Below are 17123 nucleotides of genomic sequence, written 5' to 3' on the forward strand. Positions count from 1 at the left end.
GCTTGAGCTACTTGATAGTCCTACAAGGAAGGGTTCTCAAGTGGCAGATAAAAGTTAGGCGTTTGTAGATCATATGATTGAGACTCTTGGATTAGAAGAGGCATGGTAAGGAATATTGGTTAGCTTAATAAGTGTTGCTTTCCATACACAACTAATAATGGACAGCATGTAAAATGTTGATTGTTTATAAAAAGAAAAAATGGGGGGATATACGCGTATTAGTTTGCATTTCAAGTTCGAGAATACATGGGTTACCAAAAAAGACTATAAAATCTTGACTAATCAAACATGGATGTCTCATGTGAATCCATCAGATACAAGCTATTTGCATGTATGCTCCCTGTCACATAGGCTTCCTGGTTCCCTTCGTATACCAAAGAAAAAGCGTCCCTTCTCCTCATGAAAAAGCTTGGTGAATCTCCCGCTCGCAGACGATGCCCTCTCAAAATTTTGCATAAAGATTATTTATTCCCACTGCAGTGAAAAGACTAATCTACATTTGAGGCACTTTAGCATTTGCTTTATTCAATGAAGGGTGTGTGCTGGCAGTGGCATTTTTTTCAAAAGACTGTAATCTACATATGAGGCACTTTAGCATTTGCTTTATTGAATGAAGGGTGTGTGCTGGCAGTGGTACTTGTTTCAAATGTAGATTTTTCCAAGGCCTCAAAAAATGAAGCCCAAAAGATGGGCTGATCATGAGATATGCACAATCAAAAGATGTTTTATGTACACATTGCAACAAAGCCCAACTTCCAGTAGGGGCTCTTCAATAATTCAATAATAATGATCAAATAGACCTCCTTATCTTGACCAGATATATTTGAAGTCCACCAATTCTTTTGGTTTATAGTTATAGTACAAACAGGAAAAGATAATCAGCACAGATAGGGAATTCCTCCGATCATGTGTCAGACCCACTCTTACTTTAGGAAACTGCCTTTTGAGTGGGTGCAAAAGAATTTTATGAACATACCCTGCACACAACCAACAAACATTAAACACCTGCATTAAGAGCTGTTTTTATCTGAGTAAAACGCTTTGTTTAGATACACCCATTACCTAAGGTGTTTAAGAGGCATTTCCGATTTCCAACTCCTCGATAATTGTGCTATGAGTGACTGCCACCTTCATTGTGCAGATATCTAATGTCCTCATCCTTATGACCCGATGACTGGTAATACAAATCACCAAATGGAAGATCAAACCCAGAGACTTTGTCTTCAAAGATACTACTCGTGTATGCTTTTCGGGAACGCAGTGAGTCCCAAGGTCTTTCCTGATCGTCTTCGCTATCAAGAGAGGAATCATAACTGCTTCCAGCAAAGTGCCCAGCCCCAAACACAGGAGGTTCTAGAAAGCTTCCATGAGACAAGGAGGATGGCTGCCCTGGCTGCACCCACCACTGACTTCCCTCATCCTGCTTTGAAGGAATGCAGAGAGAGGTCTGCCCTGCAATGTTTCTGTCATCCCTGAACAATTGATCACAAACCGCATGGTCTGATGCTTCAATGTTACTGTCTACACACTCGCGGCTGTTTCCTGCACAAATACTACTCAAGCCAACAGTATGTGATGACCCAGCATGGTAAGAGGGAGTATACTCCATATTTTGACTTCCAAGTGTGTGTTTTTCAAGATCATTGGCATTTCTACTGCCATTTTGAGAAACTCTAGAGGTATAAAACCGATCCACAAGCCAGTATAGCTGATCTTGTACAAGCTTACTTCCCCATGGTGACACTTTGTCCCTGTTTTGAACAGATTGACCTGAAAGGTCCACCTCTTGAACACTAGTAGTGTAGGGTACTGGCCACCGGAAACCAGGTTGCATGAACACCGAGTACAAGCTGTTCTCTAGCCTCGACGCCAATGGTCTGGCATACTGAAACGATCGAGAAATATCTGTCATTTGGGGATCGATGCTATCGAATTGGAAGTCTGCCAAGATGGAGAGAACTTGCTTTCCATTCAAATCTGGTTCCCAATTGGGATAGCTGCTTTGGAAGCTGCCATCAAAAGCAATACCTATAATATTAACAACAATTAAAATACCAATAAACCAATTCCATATTTGTCCATGGTAGACCCCAAGAAACAAAGCCCTTCACACATTACCTTAAAAATGACTTCTCCATTTTTCCCTGGCAACTTCTCCTCTCTTTACTTGTATGAAAAGGTGATCCATACTTGCTATTTCCATGGTGTTCAAAGTCAAATACGCTGAGGCTACATAGGAGAACAGAAAACTATAAGTGATCTTTGTCCACAAGACAAAAATTAGTCCTAAATACTAAGACAAAGTAGGACAAACCACAACAACCTGGCTCTTACCTGAAATGTAATATTGCTCAGTGGGAATCCAATAAAAAAGAAAGCACAATATAGCCAAAACACCTGAAATTATTAAATCTTAGATACCTGCAAACATCACCGACTCCTTCAATGTGTACAGTGAAGTCCCTTACAAACTGCAGCACATCCTTGACATACTGCATGCACCATGGAAGCTCATTTGAGACCCTACAGTCCTTAACATCTTTACCATATCATGAGCATTTCAAAAGACTTATATATTCCATCTTATAAATTGAGGAAATGAAGGTAGGAAAGAGAAAAAGATAAAGAAGGGGAGGGGAGTATGGTTTTTTCCGCACCGATTCCAGGGGGTAAACAATTCTAGGGAAGGCCAAAAAAGCCTATGAGACAGAAGAACACTGGAATCAACATGAGCCCCGTGGGGGGAAGTAGAGGTGTCTATCACACCTTCAAGAAAACTACTAATGAACTCAGATGCTGACCAACATGAACCAAAGAAGAAACTCCATGTCTTGGGAGTATCTCTATCATGTCTCCTGTCATGCATTGGTCGTAGTAGTCTAAGCTTCACATGGGTCATTTGACCAAGACCTCTGGTGTCTCTAGAGTAAGTCCAAAATCTGCTGCTGGTGTCCTTGTCGAGATGCCGCAAGGTGGTTCCATGTATCTAGTCTACTACTGACCTAGCGTGCCGGGCAGTCAAAGTCTCGCCTTGACGTCTTCCAACTGCTGCTTCTTTGTGAAGAAATGTGTAATCTCCTACTGCCTAGAGCCATGTCCCCTCGTGGGTCTCGCGAGTCGAGTCCAGAACTGTTATTTGGAACTCATTTTGAAAGGTGCCTGAACATAAGCAAAAAAGGACTGTATCCAAAAGCAAAATACTAATGCCTGCAATGTATATATATCTAGATGAATCCAGGAACATGCCCAAACTCATCCTCTAAAAACATAACATAGTGCGGTTTCAATCTCAGCAGGGACTAGCTACTATGACATCCCCACTGTTTCTCACACATACAAATCCACACACCCACAAATACTTGAGCATTCATTTATAACTGAGTTTCTGTCAACGCTCCGGAGGTGAAGGGCAGACTCAGCCATGACGAAGGCTAGCGATGTATGCTTAAACGCATGCAGTGAGCTTATGGTCCACCATGGGCCATTGAAGGGCTGCCATGTTGGTAGTGCCCTGTGGGTAGGCAACAGCAGAAGGAGAACCCAGAAAAGTCACATCTCAGCCAAAAATTTGTGGTATGAATAAATGGTGAGAGATTTTTTCTTGCACTCTCAGTTAAATAAATCCGTGCATAGCGGTGGACCTTTGTTGAGGAAGTTACTCAGATAGTAGGCATTTCAAGGGAGCCTACCAAGTCCTCATCAAGACGAACAGCTCCAGAGGAGGAAGCCAGGTTGGGGGCAGGGAGGAAGGGGAAGCGCGTGGGTGGGGGGGGGGGGGGTTGGTTTGTTGAGGTCACTGCAACCAGCACCACAAAAGTGCATACCAGAGGCACTAGTGGAGGCAGATCATTTGCAACAGCAAGGCACTCGATTGCATATGGCTAGTTGTCCTTCCCCTCCAGCCCTCAGAAGTGCAGCAAGGCAATAGAGAAGGTGGAGGCTGCCTCAGCAGCAGTGCAGCAGAGGCACCAGCAGCAGACCCCAGTACTTGTGAAGAGATCAGGTGATGAGCAGAACATAACAGTGCAGAAGGGAAGTTGATGGAGAGCGTAGGGCTCTGCTGCCCCTCCCATAGCCACGGAAGACCTCGCTGAGAGGTGCACAGAAGTAGAGAGAGCATAAGTGTGGGCAACTCTACGTCAGCACTATTTGTGCCTGTTTTGGGTCCAATCCGTTGGACATGTTTTGATATACAGTTATAGGTTGCCATCTCTCTCTGTCTACTCCAGATCTGAGCATGGTTTACATTTACATGCTTGTGTGAGCAGGATCTAGGGTCTAAATTGTATCTCGTGGATAATTCATTTTTTCCACTGCGTATTTACAAGTTAGGACTTGAGCTAGAAGTACATGTTCAGATATGTTCCAACAAAATAGACCAACATAATCAGATCAATGTACAAAAATATAAAGAATAAAGCACATAATTACCTTTGGAAGCAGGACAAAGAGTGTGTATGGAGTCACAATAATAGATGTCAACTCCTCTAGCAATGTCATGCCCGTGTACTGCAGCATACAAGAGAACATGAGGATCACCTCAGAAGCTGAAATCCATCATTGGGTGATTCACTAATACTACATGAAACCGCAATGGATTTAGTTAATTTTAAACCACTCACATCTACATATTTTGTTAGAAAGACCAGGCTTTGCAATCATAACAAGGAAACACGTGTATTAATGACTTGATGAGAGCCAAAGAAGGTTGAACAAAAAACTCATCAAGCATACTGTAGACACAGAAGCACATCAGAACACACGCACACACACTTTTTTTTTTTGGGGTAAAATCCAGTGCATTGTATTTATATTCTCATAACTTTACAAGATGGGAAGTCTCCAAAATGGAGAGTATCCCAAAGATCAGAAGCATGAAAAGAAAAGCTCTATGCAAGAAGCATGTATATCACCCTCATGGCAAGCATCATATAAAGATTGCTGCAATGAGGCTCTGAAAGATTCATATGACTTGTGAATCTGGCGGCCCAAGTATGCCAAATTATGCTCATTCCAGATTGTCCAAAGAGCCCAATATCTCACCCATGAGAGAAATAGTGAGTATTGAGATAAAGACCTCATAAAACCAAAAATGTTTCCCAAAATCTATGACTCGGGAAACGGAGGCGAAGATGATCTGAAATTCTCCCAAGGAGGTTCCGAGAAGACGAGCAGTGCCAAAGCAAATGAGGGACAGTCTCTGAAGGAGCCTGACACCGTAAACATGTGGATGGTGCAATGTGACGTTTGGCAAGTGTGATTCCCACTGACAATGTGCCGGTCATGCATCTCCAAAGAAAAAGTCTTTGTTTCAAAGGCATTTTACACCTCCATAATATTCGGAGATTCTTCCGCCACCATGAGAGGGGCTACCTGATATGCCACAGAGTATTAGCATATTAATGAATCCATGGGGCAGGCTGAAGAAGCTTGTAGGCTTTGATGGAGGTCAAAGCAGGCAGAGGAATAGGATGAGGGCATGTAGCAGAGGGGTGCAATTGCCAATCCATAAGCCTGTCTGTATCAGCCACAGGAGGAATAGGTAGAAAAGGATGTAAGAGATCAGCAATTTTCTTCCATATCAACCTATGATGCATTCCCAATGCATAGGAGGCAGTGGCCTGAGGAAAAGATAAGACATAGCCCTGATCATCTACCACATCATTGATGTATCTAATTCCCAATTTCATGAGATTATATGCCCGAACAGGTTCCTGTAAAGCAAGTGGAATGTCAAAGATGGCACTCCAATGAATACTTTCTTTCCTCATTGAGTTTGTCCACGAGCGATTATCAAGAGCCCATTTGACCTTGGAAAGTACTTGTTTCCAGTCAAGTATCAGAGCAGTAGAGAAAGGGCAGCCACGAATCTTCCCTACAAATCTCCCAATGACAACCTCCCAATGATCAGTAGTCCAATGGCTATAAGCAGATGTCCTCATGTTGACACACATGGATGCTATCATACAAGTCCATGGCTGTTGTTGACGGAAAAAAGTATGGAGCATAGTCGCCTTCCTTGCAAGTATATGATATCTGATATTGAGAACATTAAGTCCCCCATGCATCGTAGGAGAGCACACCATTTCCATCTTCAGCAGTCTCAATGCTTTCACAGCAGCTTTTGTCCTCCATAACAGCTCCATAGCTTGAGACATAAAGGCTGAAATATCTCTAGAGGACCAATGTAGCAAAGGCAAAAAGGACTGAACATAAGACATTACAATAGACTGTACTATTCTGAGCCTGACATGAAGTGGCCAAGTGGAAATTTTCCAATATTCCAATTTATGTTGAAGTCTTTGGAAGATCCATTTTAGATGCTGCTTCCTGGTGATATGCCATCCTATAGGATATCCCAAGTGCCTGACTACATCTTTGGAATGCACTACCTGACCTGGCCAGAGAATAGAATGCCACTCACATTGTTTCAGGGGAAGCAATTTGGATTTGTCAAAGTTGACATGCAATCCCGCTGCTAATCCATACAATAATAATGTGGTCATAAGCATGCGGACTTCCCGGGGAGAGTTCTGCGGCATAAAGAAGGAATCATCAGCATATGCCTGTGCCAAAAAAGATGCAGCCCCAGGGATTTTAAGACCAGTCATCTGTCCTGTGTTTGTAAGATGATCAAGATACATCAAGAGGGGATGGGCCGCAATGACATAGAAGAGAGCACTAAGAGGGCAGCCCTGTCTGACTGATCTACCCAATGTCCATGACCGAGATAGATGACTCCCAAGAATGCACTGAGAGGTAGAGCCAAAATAAAGCCAATAAATTGCATTTGCTATCTTGGGACCAAAGCCCAACTTTGTCATGGTTTGAGAGATAAAATCCCATTGAACAGTGTCAAATGCCTTAGTGATATCTACCTGCAATATGAGCACATCTTGATGCGAGTACTTAGCATATTCAATTGCAATCAATGCATTGGAGATATTGTCATGGATTTGTCTTCGCCGCACAAACCCATACTGATGAGGATGAAGGCCCGCATTCAGTATCCCATGAAGCCTATACACAATCATTTTGGCAATGAGTTTGTAAACTACAGGCATCAAAGTAATAGGCCTCCAATCTGACATATGATCACACAGATTTTTTTTGGGCACAAGTTTGATTATGCCATGCTTCCAAAGGTGCGGCAAGTGATTTTCTTGCCAGGCAACATTGATCATTTGTAAGAGAACATCTTTCAAATCATCCCAAAAGGAAATATAAAATTCCACCGTAAGACCATCCCAGCTAGGGGACTTGTATTTGCCGAGGTGGGACAATGCATTATCAAGTTCTGTGTCAGTAAAAGGTCTCTCGAATGTAAGAGCATCATCCATTTCCACTATCTCAGAAACATATTGAAGAAATTCAGTCCTCGCATCAGTCATTTGATTTGATAAGGAGCCAGGGGTAGAGAACAATTTCTGGAAGTAATTTTGGCATTCATCTTGGAGATCAGAGAAAGAGTACGTCCAAGAGCCATCTAGCTTCCTTACCCTTAGACATGAGTTTTTCTTTCGAGTAGCATGCAGGCCCTGGAAGAAGGCTTTTGATGAGCAGCCCTTATCCATGAGGGGCTTCATTCTTGCTCTAATCTGCCATTTGTGCAATTTCCTCTGATCATTATCAATCAGTTTGATCCGGGCTTGTGAAAGGGAATCATTTTCTGATTCAGAGAGAGGCCTTAAATGTGAAAATTCAGTCAATTGTTGTGCTGTCCTTTTTGCCCATTTGACCTCATTCCTCCATGTAGCCATGTGCCAATTTCCATACTCCTTAATGACATTATGTATACGAGAGACAAAACTGTCCCAAGCATAATTCATGTCCTCTTGGGCATGCAAAGGCAAGGGATGAATTGCAAGTCTGATCATTTGCTGGAAATATTGATGTCGGAGATAAGCTTGATTAACATGCAGTAATCTGCTGGAAAGAGTCGGCAAATCATCCAGTGGCATACCAAATTGCAGATTTATCCATAATGGGGCATGATCTGACAAGCCCAATGAGAAATCTATGAGGAGATGAAGGCTAAAATCTGCATATTGTTGTGGATAAAACAAATACCATCTGTCAAGCCTTGCCCAGTATGTAGTAAATGCATTATGATGAAAAGTATATCCAAGCACTGACCCTTGTAGAAGCAGCCATAAATCTTCAGCCTACACAGAAAAAGGCATGTTATCCCATTTCTATCTTTCCGATGATAGCATATGAGATCTTGAAGTGGTGTTATTTCTCGGCAGAGGGAAATTATTAAAATCTCCACAGATAAATGCATTGGATCTCCATGGATATTTGCTTAAAGAATCCCATAAAAAAGCCCTCATGGCAGAGGTCTGGGAGGCATAGACTGATGCAAACTCAAGAATGTCACCATTGACATTACATTGTATGACTATCCATCGGCCACTGCTGTCATTGAATGCTAACTGAGGCTCCAGCTCACGTCTAACCATTATGCATACACCTGAGTAGGTAGTGGTACCAGCATAATATATATCATAGCCGCCAAAGTGATCATGATGATCAGCCTTAGAGTGTTGATTATTCTCTTGCAAACAAACAATATCTGGCTGCATTTTATGTACATAATTCCAGAAAAGCCTCCACTTTGAGACATTGCAGAGGCTCTGTACATTGTATGTAAAGCACTTAAGTGTTTGATGCACGAAAGAGATATATACAGAAAAGTATAAGTATGAAACAAGATATCAGAGAGGCAAAGCCTCTGCCTGCATGGGCTGCATGCCTTCATGATCCACGAAAGATATAGCATTCTCCCCTTCTTCAGAATCACATATGGGGGTGCCCCTTTCAATCTCATCACACGCACACACACACATGCACGCACGCACGCGAACACACTCACTCACGAGTCACTATATAGTTCAGTGCATAGTTTAAATTTTAAATCAAGGATTCAACTCACACTCACGCGCACGCATGCACACCTACACGTGCGCACGCACACACACAGACAGAGGCTATAGTGCACATACATAGGCTATATACAGAATGCACACATGCACATACACACAGACTATAGTGCACAATGCACACACACATGATAAACAAACCCAAAACAAATACACACAAAAAATACACATACAAGAAACAACCCCCCCCCCCCAAAAAAAAAAAAAAGCAGCCAAATTTTTTTTGTCCCAAAAAAATAACATTTTCCCCACTTTTTTAAACAATGTTTCGTTTGGAAGTGCCACGTTTTGTAGAAACGTTTCATCAAGTCTCCATCTGACAAAACGTGTTTTATGGTGACGATGTTCCAAAGGCATTACATAGCACATGACAAGCATCGACAGTGTCATAGTGCATCACCTGTACCTCTATTCAGAGTGTGCCATAAGGATGATCATTATTCTCTATGTCAATGATTTGATCAACATTGGTGTCATCAAGAGAAGATACAACAGATCAAAGGTCTCCTTATGAAGGCGTTCAGGATGATGGATTTGGGCAGCAATTGGTGGGTAGCTTGCTCTACTTTACCTGAGCTTAGCTTTGCATTGCAGTGCTATGCTAGTTCTTATCCAAGCCGGGGGGATGAACTAGAAATCTTCCATGATGATGATGGTATTACTTATCAAATAGACAAGGCTGTTGTCTATGGGTCAAACCACGGTTGCTCCGTCCTCAAACCTATGAGTCCACATGGTGTATAAATCCTGGAGGACATGGATGCACACAGGTGTATGGCAAAATAATACATTTACAGCAAATGATGCGCTTTGGAGACACGAGGTTGGTAGGTGCTGTGCAAACTGCTTCATGCAAGTTACCAAGAGAGATGAGGAGTTCAAGTCTGCTCATAGACTGAAGGACAACATCCAATGTACTAAGTTGATGTACAAAGTGTCAAACAACAACTACCATGAGGTTAAATGCAGATGCTTAGGTGCCTTCTACAGAGTTGCATATGCATGATGGTCAGCATTATGGCCTATTTATTAGAGAAGAAACAGAGCTTAGCCTGGCGCATGTAGTTCCATTCTACAGTATAATTTGATTCTAGGACAACCCTAAGATCAAGGTTGCATAGCTATCACCAGGAGTAAAATCAACATCATCTTTACCTGAAAAAGGGACTCAAACTCAGCCCGAACACTATCCTTGTTTTCAGCTCCCCGCCAATGTTTCGGCATGTAATGCGTAAAGCAGGCCACTAGCGTCAGCGATTTTCCTGGTTCGAAAACCTGGAATTCTTCCATTATAGCTGACCGACTTATTGCCGTTATGGTCCCAAATACGGCTGCAAACCAAAAGAGATTGCGGCCAAAGAGCTGCAGACACAAATACTCACAAATCAGAAGACATAAACAGAACTATATGCATCACACCAGCCTTTAAGGGTCAGATCCCAATCCTCCTTTCAGAATTTATATTTCAAGTCACCCTAAAACCCCCTCCCTGAGAAACTGTCACACAAGGGGGTAAGATCATACATGTGCCTCAAGGAGAGACTCATCAAGGAACGCAATCATAATCAAAATGGCTGCAAACCCTCCTGCCACAAAAGATATAAACTTTGCAACAAGTGACAATATCACAGAGGGGAACTGCTTCATATACTCCACTGCATGCTTGTAGCTACAATTAAGCCTTTGATTGAACATGTGATCCAGCTGAACCGCATCACCAACAAAGAAAGAACATGTAAGCCCAATGTTAGTTGAATCCACCAAAACTAAATCAACACAAAAGAAGCGGACATAGAGAAGTAACCTCTATCTTTATACTCCTTCCTTAGGACTGCAATTCCTCCTCTTCCCAAAATGAAGTTAAGGAAACTCATCTACAATTTCAATTAGAAAAGTTGCAGTAATGAAGACAATGTACCAATGAAGAAAAATACCTCATTGAACTCTCTGAAAATCCATTTTGCCACATTTGACCATCTGCGTGAGGCAGCTGTACTTGGATGATGGTAAAACTGTTCAGCATGTCGCAAGAAGAAATACACGAACATGAATATTATGAGAAAAGGAGATAACAACAACATGGCTAGCCCCACTCCCATCAATCTTCTCCTCAACCAGGTTGGATTGTTTAGGAAGTCCTCGCGAATTACAAAATTTCTGAAATCACATAACCAAGCGTCAGATCCAGGCCCCCCCCCTTTCTTACAGCACTGTATATCAATGATGCAATTCCAATCTTGAAGACCATGTGGTAGACAACATTTTAAACTGCCAGAAAAAGTTATAGGGAAAGCTAAAAAAGTTTCTGAAAAAATAGCCCGTTGTGCATAAAAAAGACCTAATTTTGATGCTCATTTATGAAAGGTATGGAGCACTGATGGAACAACAGCAAGAGATCAACAAATGAAGCAAAGAGAGTTGTTTATTCAAGAGAGGAGAGGCCCTTATAAGGGCAACTGATACAATGCATGTGTCCCAAAGGAGAGCATCTCCAGATTCACAAATCACTCCACTGATCTCTCAATCAAGCCCATGAATCTCTCAATCACACCTAATAGAACTTTCTATCACCTAACCTGGTCACACTAACCACCATGTGGTGACACACAAACTCACACAAACCTTGTACCCCTTGGTACACCCCATTACATCAATTTGTCCATACCTCCCACAAATTAATGACCTCATCCCTCAACAGTAGTACATGGGATGCTCCATGGCTTGCCCACCATCATGTGGCAACACACATAGCCCCAACCTGTGACTCACTCCTAGGACTCTTGGTTTACAACTGGAGGATTGGACAATGACTATGTAAGGAAATACCCATGGATCCAACAAGGTAAAACCTCAAACAAAGGACTAATAATCATTTAAGGATGGACTATCCATGGCAGAGAACCATTATTGACCACACACACAAACAACTTAGAAAACATATGGGTCATCACCCTTGTCAAGTTTGACTTGGGTGGTGAAAGCAGTGAGAGCTTTAACATCCTCTAGTTTTTCTTCTTCTTCTTGCTCTGCTTCTTCCACAAGGTTTGCTGAACATTTCTTTCTTTGCATAGCACTCTTTCTCAAAATGTCCAGGTTTTCCACAAAAGTTGTACTTCATCTTGTTCTTGCTGGTGGATCCCTTGAAGTTGTTTTTGGTCAAATATGCCCCATATTCTTTGTAGTCATTCCTCTATTTGATTTTCCTTTCCTCTTCCAAGAGGGATGCCTCAATTTCTACCAAACTAATCTCTGGTATATTGGTGAGAGTAGTGACAATAGTACCATATTTCTCAGTTAAGCTTTTGAGTAAGATAGCAATTACAATGTCATCATCAAGATTAAACTTGATGCTAGCTAACTGAGTCAGTATGCTCTTCATGGAGTTTAAATGTGAAGAGATGGTTTCTCCTCTATCCAATTTCAGATCAAAGAATTTAATGAGCAAGCTAAACTTGGAACACTTCCCATGTGCTCCAAAGACAAGCTCAAGATAACTCAATGCAGCATGAGCAGTCTCACAGCCATCAATGTGGTGGATAAAAGAATCACTCAATCCACGAGCAATTATGGCTAGTGCCTTTTCATCCTTAGGGAGCCATAAAGCTTCTCCTTTCCTAGTGGTTGGTTTCTTTTCTTTTCCATTAGCCACAGTCCAAATCCCCTTTTTCATGAGAATAAATTTCAATTTCGTCTGCCAAGTATGAAAACCCTCTTCCTCAGACTTATCTTGGTTTTGGAGGCCATAGGGAAGGTCTTACCACTTATGTGGCAGTATCTAGTCCCTTGCAAAGATAGCATTCAATTCAAAACTGTCAAACTGCAGGATAGGACCTCAAAGATGGCATAAAATGTTGCTCAAAACTTCTTCAAATGCTCAACAAAGAAAAAGACCAAGGAATACTGACATATAACTGAAAAAATTGAGCACTAGAACATTGCCAATGGAGATAATCTATGCCAGATATAGCAGTTACCCCCGATTTAAGAAGATTGAAGCTGGAGGGCAAAATTCAAACTGTTTACAGCAGCAATGAGGGGGCTTTTGCAGTGAAATGAAAGGTCTTTTACTAGAAAGGAGGCCCTAGGAAGGAATGGCGCAATGTTACGTCAGGTCGCCTGAGAGAGACTCGCCATTTCCGATTGGTTTTTCTACCTTTTCTCCTATCTACTGGACCATTGTTGCTCATACTTCATCAGCAAGCTCCTTGTAGTGTTGCCCAACTGCAGCTAGAGCCATCTTGTGAATGGTAGCTCCTACGTGGAGAATTGCACAAAACTTCGGCGATTGGAAAGCATGTCGGCACGGGCAAATGACGCAAGCATTTGTCAATTCCTCCTAGCCAAGGATTCGCCCCATCACAAGGAAGCTTGGGCTCAGGGGGAGCGGGAAATATCTCAGAGATGGAGGAGAACAAGCCTAAGCAAAATATGTGGGAAGAGAATGAAGAAAAGCGTCATTTGGAAAAGATGATGACATGGCACTCAAAGGAGGGCTCAAGAAGGGTGGACGTGGCTCTGATACCACATGATGGAATCAACAAATGAAGCAAAGAGAGTTGTTTATTCAAGAGAGGAGAGGCCCTTATAAGGGCAACTGATATAATGCATGTGCCCCAAAGGAGAGCATCTCCAGATCCACAAATCACTCCACTGATCTCTCAATCAAGCCCATGAATCTCTCAATCACACCTAATAGAACCTTCTATCACCTAACCTGGTCACACTAACCACATGTGGTGACACACAAACTCACACAAACCTTGTACCCCTTGGTACACCCCATTACATCAATTTGTCCTTCAAGCACATATGTAGATATAAAAGTGCACTCCGGTAGTGTGCACATCCTACTCTCACAGCCGAGTTCAGTGTTCTTACATGTGCTGCAAGGCTGGAGCAGAGCCAACACCACCGCAAAGGAAGGCCTGAACTTCATAATTTTGCCTCGTCTGTTTCCCTATAGAGGCCAAGTGACAGGTATGACTGGCTTAAAGCTTCTTTTACGCTATGATGCATGCTTGGTCACCCTGTCTGGTAGGCCTGTCAGCCTTTTCAACCAAACTGCTGTTGGAAAACATAAGGTAGTTGCTTGCTATCGGCGCCAACTCCCTCACAACGGAAGTTTTATCAAGAAATCACAAGCCACTTAACCTCAACTCTGTGTGCTTATCTGAAAGAGAACTCGATTGCACAGCCAAAACAGAATACATATAACGGTACAAAAACTGCCGACAGATCTATGAATGCCTTCAGTACCACCGAGGTAAGGTACCTAATCTGGCCCTTCTGAAGTGGACAACAACTCTTCTGTCATGTGCCTCTATGTAGGCTTCAGTAACTGCTCAAAGGTAAAGCACTCCTGCAAAGTTCTGCTCTTGAGTTCACTCGTCCAGTGCACCTTCTTATGGTCTCCTACAGGCTGTAGGTATGCACCTAGGCGTGCTCTGGAATGCTGTGCAAGAACCTTTTACTTTACTGAACTGCCCCCAAAATGGGGGCTATTTATAAGGCTGTATGCCCACCCCCAAAACCTGGCCGACTGGCCAGCCTATAGGCCTCACAAACCAGGGTCAGTCTGTTGTCAGCTGACTAACAGCCAGGTCAGCCAACCTGCTGCTTCAGCTCCTTGGCTTATATAATGCCCTTCCTCCAGGCCTATGGCTGGCTGTTTGCGCAGCCCATCTGCCCTCTCCAGACCAGAGGTTCCTGCTGACCCTTCCTGCTGTACCTACCAGCTAGTCCTTCTGTTCTGCCGACTTGTACCTTCTGTACAGTCCTGCTTCGCTGTACCATGGTGCTGCCCTGCCCTCAGCCCTTCGACTCTGTCCATGAGCTCTTGGCTGGGCTACATGTAGCCCCATGTGGTGCCCGCAGCCTTACATGATGCCACTTGGTTTTCTATCTCAGCCAACGTTGCTGTCAAGGGTGGCTGCCCTAAACCTAATCCAACAAGGAGATATGTCTTGCCGATGTGGCAACCAATCTGGTGACCATATCAAGACCTAATCCACCCCTTTTCTCCCATCCTATATTGTATTCCATCCTCCCCATATGGGGGCTTGACCTCATCGTGCAAGTCAAACTCATACCCTACCCTAGTCTACCAACCAACCTCGTCACCTAGGCTATAACGCTAACCAATCACCTTTACCACCGACATATTCTTGCAAACTTGTCTCCTACCTAATGACCACTTTGAGCTATGTCAGTTCCTCACTGACCTCATTTTCATACCAACCCTAAATAAGTTAATGCAACCTTAACTTCTGATTCACTTGTGGCAAAGGGAATTTAATCCATCACATAGACTCCAAGGAACATGCTAAAGATACATGGGATGAATCGAATACTATGTTCGGAGCTAAAGCAAAGAATCAAGAAATACATCTCAAAATAGAGTCAATGTGCTTCAAATGAACTTCAATGAGTCCTCGGCATAGTTTGTAAAAAAAATAAAAAGCATCATAACTCAACTAGAAGAGAGACGCAAAGGTAGGAGAAAATGATGCACTTGCAATTCTTCTAAAGAGTATGCTTAAAGAATACAATGCATTGACAACAACTTTAAAGAATCTTCATGATCCAACATTTGAGGAATGTGTATTCTCTACTTGAGAAAGGAAGGGAGATGAAGGCAACTAAAACTGCAAATAGCAATTATGAAGAACAATCACTCTTCAACAAAGTAATTAAGAAGTGTTACGACTGTGCATGCAAGGATGGATCAATCTCAAAGTGATGCAAATTGAAGAACAAGCCAAAGTGTAAGAAGCTCAAAGATTGCAGATTCAAGAACCAAAAAGCCAACTACATAGAGACTTCATCGAGCAAAGAGAAGAACAAGAACGGCAGAATGTCCTAAGAGCTACAAAAACAAACTGCACCACCTTAGCCTATAAAGGTCACCAAATGAGTAGCCTAAATTTGTTATCTTAAGTCATCTTACCACCTAAGTAGCTATGTTGCACTAAGGGGAGATTATGACATATTATAATACCACTCTCTACACCTAAAATAGCATGTGGGGGAGCGATGGCCCTTTTGTCACTTCGGATTCATCCACCTTAGATTAGTTTAGGCACATCATAGGTAAAAGGTACTCATATTTCACCACCAACATCTTGGAAAGGGCAGCCAAATCCATTGTTAAAGTAACTCTTGTAAGACCAAAAACCCCAACCAATTGAGAACTCCATCTATTGCTCATTTTTAATATCACCAATATATGAGCTTGCAACTCAATAGTACCTGAAACCTGCTCTTCTTGTAGATGAAAATTCAATAAGAAAGATTTCAAGGAGAAACATGATTCACATACATATATCACTGATCACTGCGCACCATTTATATACCTTTGTAGACTAGAATAAGTCCAATCATACAAATTTAGATTTTTTGTTGTTCTAAAGACCAAAAATCTACACAGAAAATAAAAGCGAAAATGAAAGACAAGAAAAAGAGGCAAACACACACCATTGGCCATAATCGCTGGTCACACCAACCAAGGCTTTCTAGCATCCAAGCTCAATCTTCACAACCAGGCCAAACTGGTAATTTGGCCCTGAATAGGGCAGCAAATCCCATGAGCTGATACAGATTCAATTCAAGAGAACCCTGGACTGCCGTATAGCCCACAGGGCTGACAATTGCACTATCATACAATCATACGCAAAACCTGACACACGTCTTGCCATACAGCCTGCAAACACTGCTGTTGACTCTGCTGTACAGCTTACTAGTCTTTGCCGTACCATCAAAATATTTGCTGTACAAACTGCCAAAATCTATCGCTCTGCCTACTAAACAATTGCCAGCTTCTCGACCAAGACTCTACATACCAAAGTACGCAGCGGAAGATAGCATGGGAGAGAGAAATGCAGAAAAAAATTCCAAAGAGAGAGAACACCATTTAGCGAGAGAAAGAACTGCACAGCAAACTGCAATGGACTGCAAGGCACAAGTGCTGGAAAAACCTCTGCTCCTTACTGCTGAGTCACACCACAACTGGAAAACCATACCAAGGCTGAAATATGCACCCAAACAACAAGCTCAACTGTGTATGAGAGTGCGAAGCGGAAGATAGCGTGGGAGAGAGAAATTCAGAAAAAACATCTAAAGAGAGAAAACTCTGTTTAGAGAGAGAGAGAGAACTGCATAGCAAACTGCAATGGACTGCACGGC

The 17123-nt window shown here is 42.5% G+C and overlaps 1 protein-coding gene across 1 annotated transcript in view; it reads right to left on the reverse strand.

Moving 5' to 3' along the window:
* Positions 1–513: 513 nt before the first annotated feature.
* The window catches only part of APG9 (autophagy 9 (APG9)), a 29032-nt gene continuing 12422 nt past the window's right edge, over positions 514–17123 (reverse strand). The window contains exons 5-12 of the mRNA XM_087396570.1: positions 10877–11099; positions 10467–10646; positions 10098–10304; positions 4432–4509; positions 2422–2492; positions 2119–2229; positions 1063–2009; positions 514–977 (exon numbers count right to left, since the gene is read on the reverse strand). Coding sequence (XP_087252696.1) covers positions 1112–2009; positions 2119–2229; positions 2422–2492; positions 4432–4509; positions 10098–10304; positions 10467–10646; positions 10877–11099 — 1768 coding nt within the window. The 3' untranslated portion in view covers positions 514–977; positions 1063–1111. The remainder of the gene's footprint in view (positions 978–1062; positions 2010–2118; positions 2230–2421; positions 2493–4431; positions 4510–10097; positions 10305–10466; positions 10647–10876; positions 11100–17123) is intronic.

The sequence above is a fragment of the Dipteris shenzhenensis genome, chromosome 25, assembly GCF_047967505.1.
Source record: "Dipteris shenzhenensis isolate YYH24624 ecotype China chromosome 25, Dip_SZ_1.0, whole genome shotgun sequence".
NCBI classification, from domain to species: Eukaryota; Viridiplantae; Streptophyta; class Polypodiopsida; order Gleicheniales; family Dipteridaceae; genus Dipteris; species Dipteris shenzhenensis.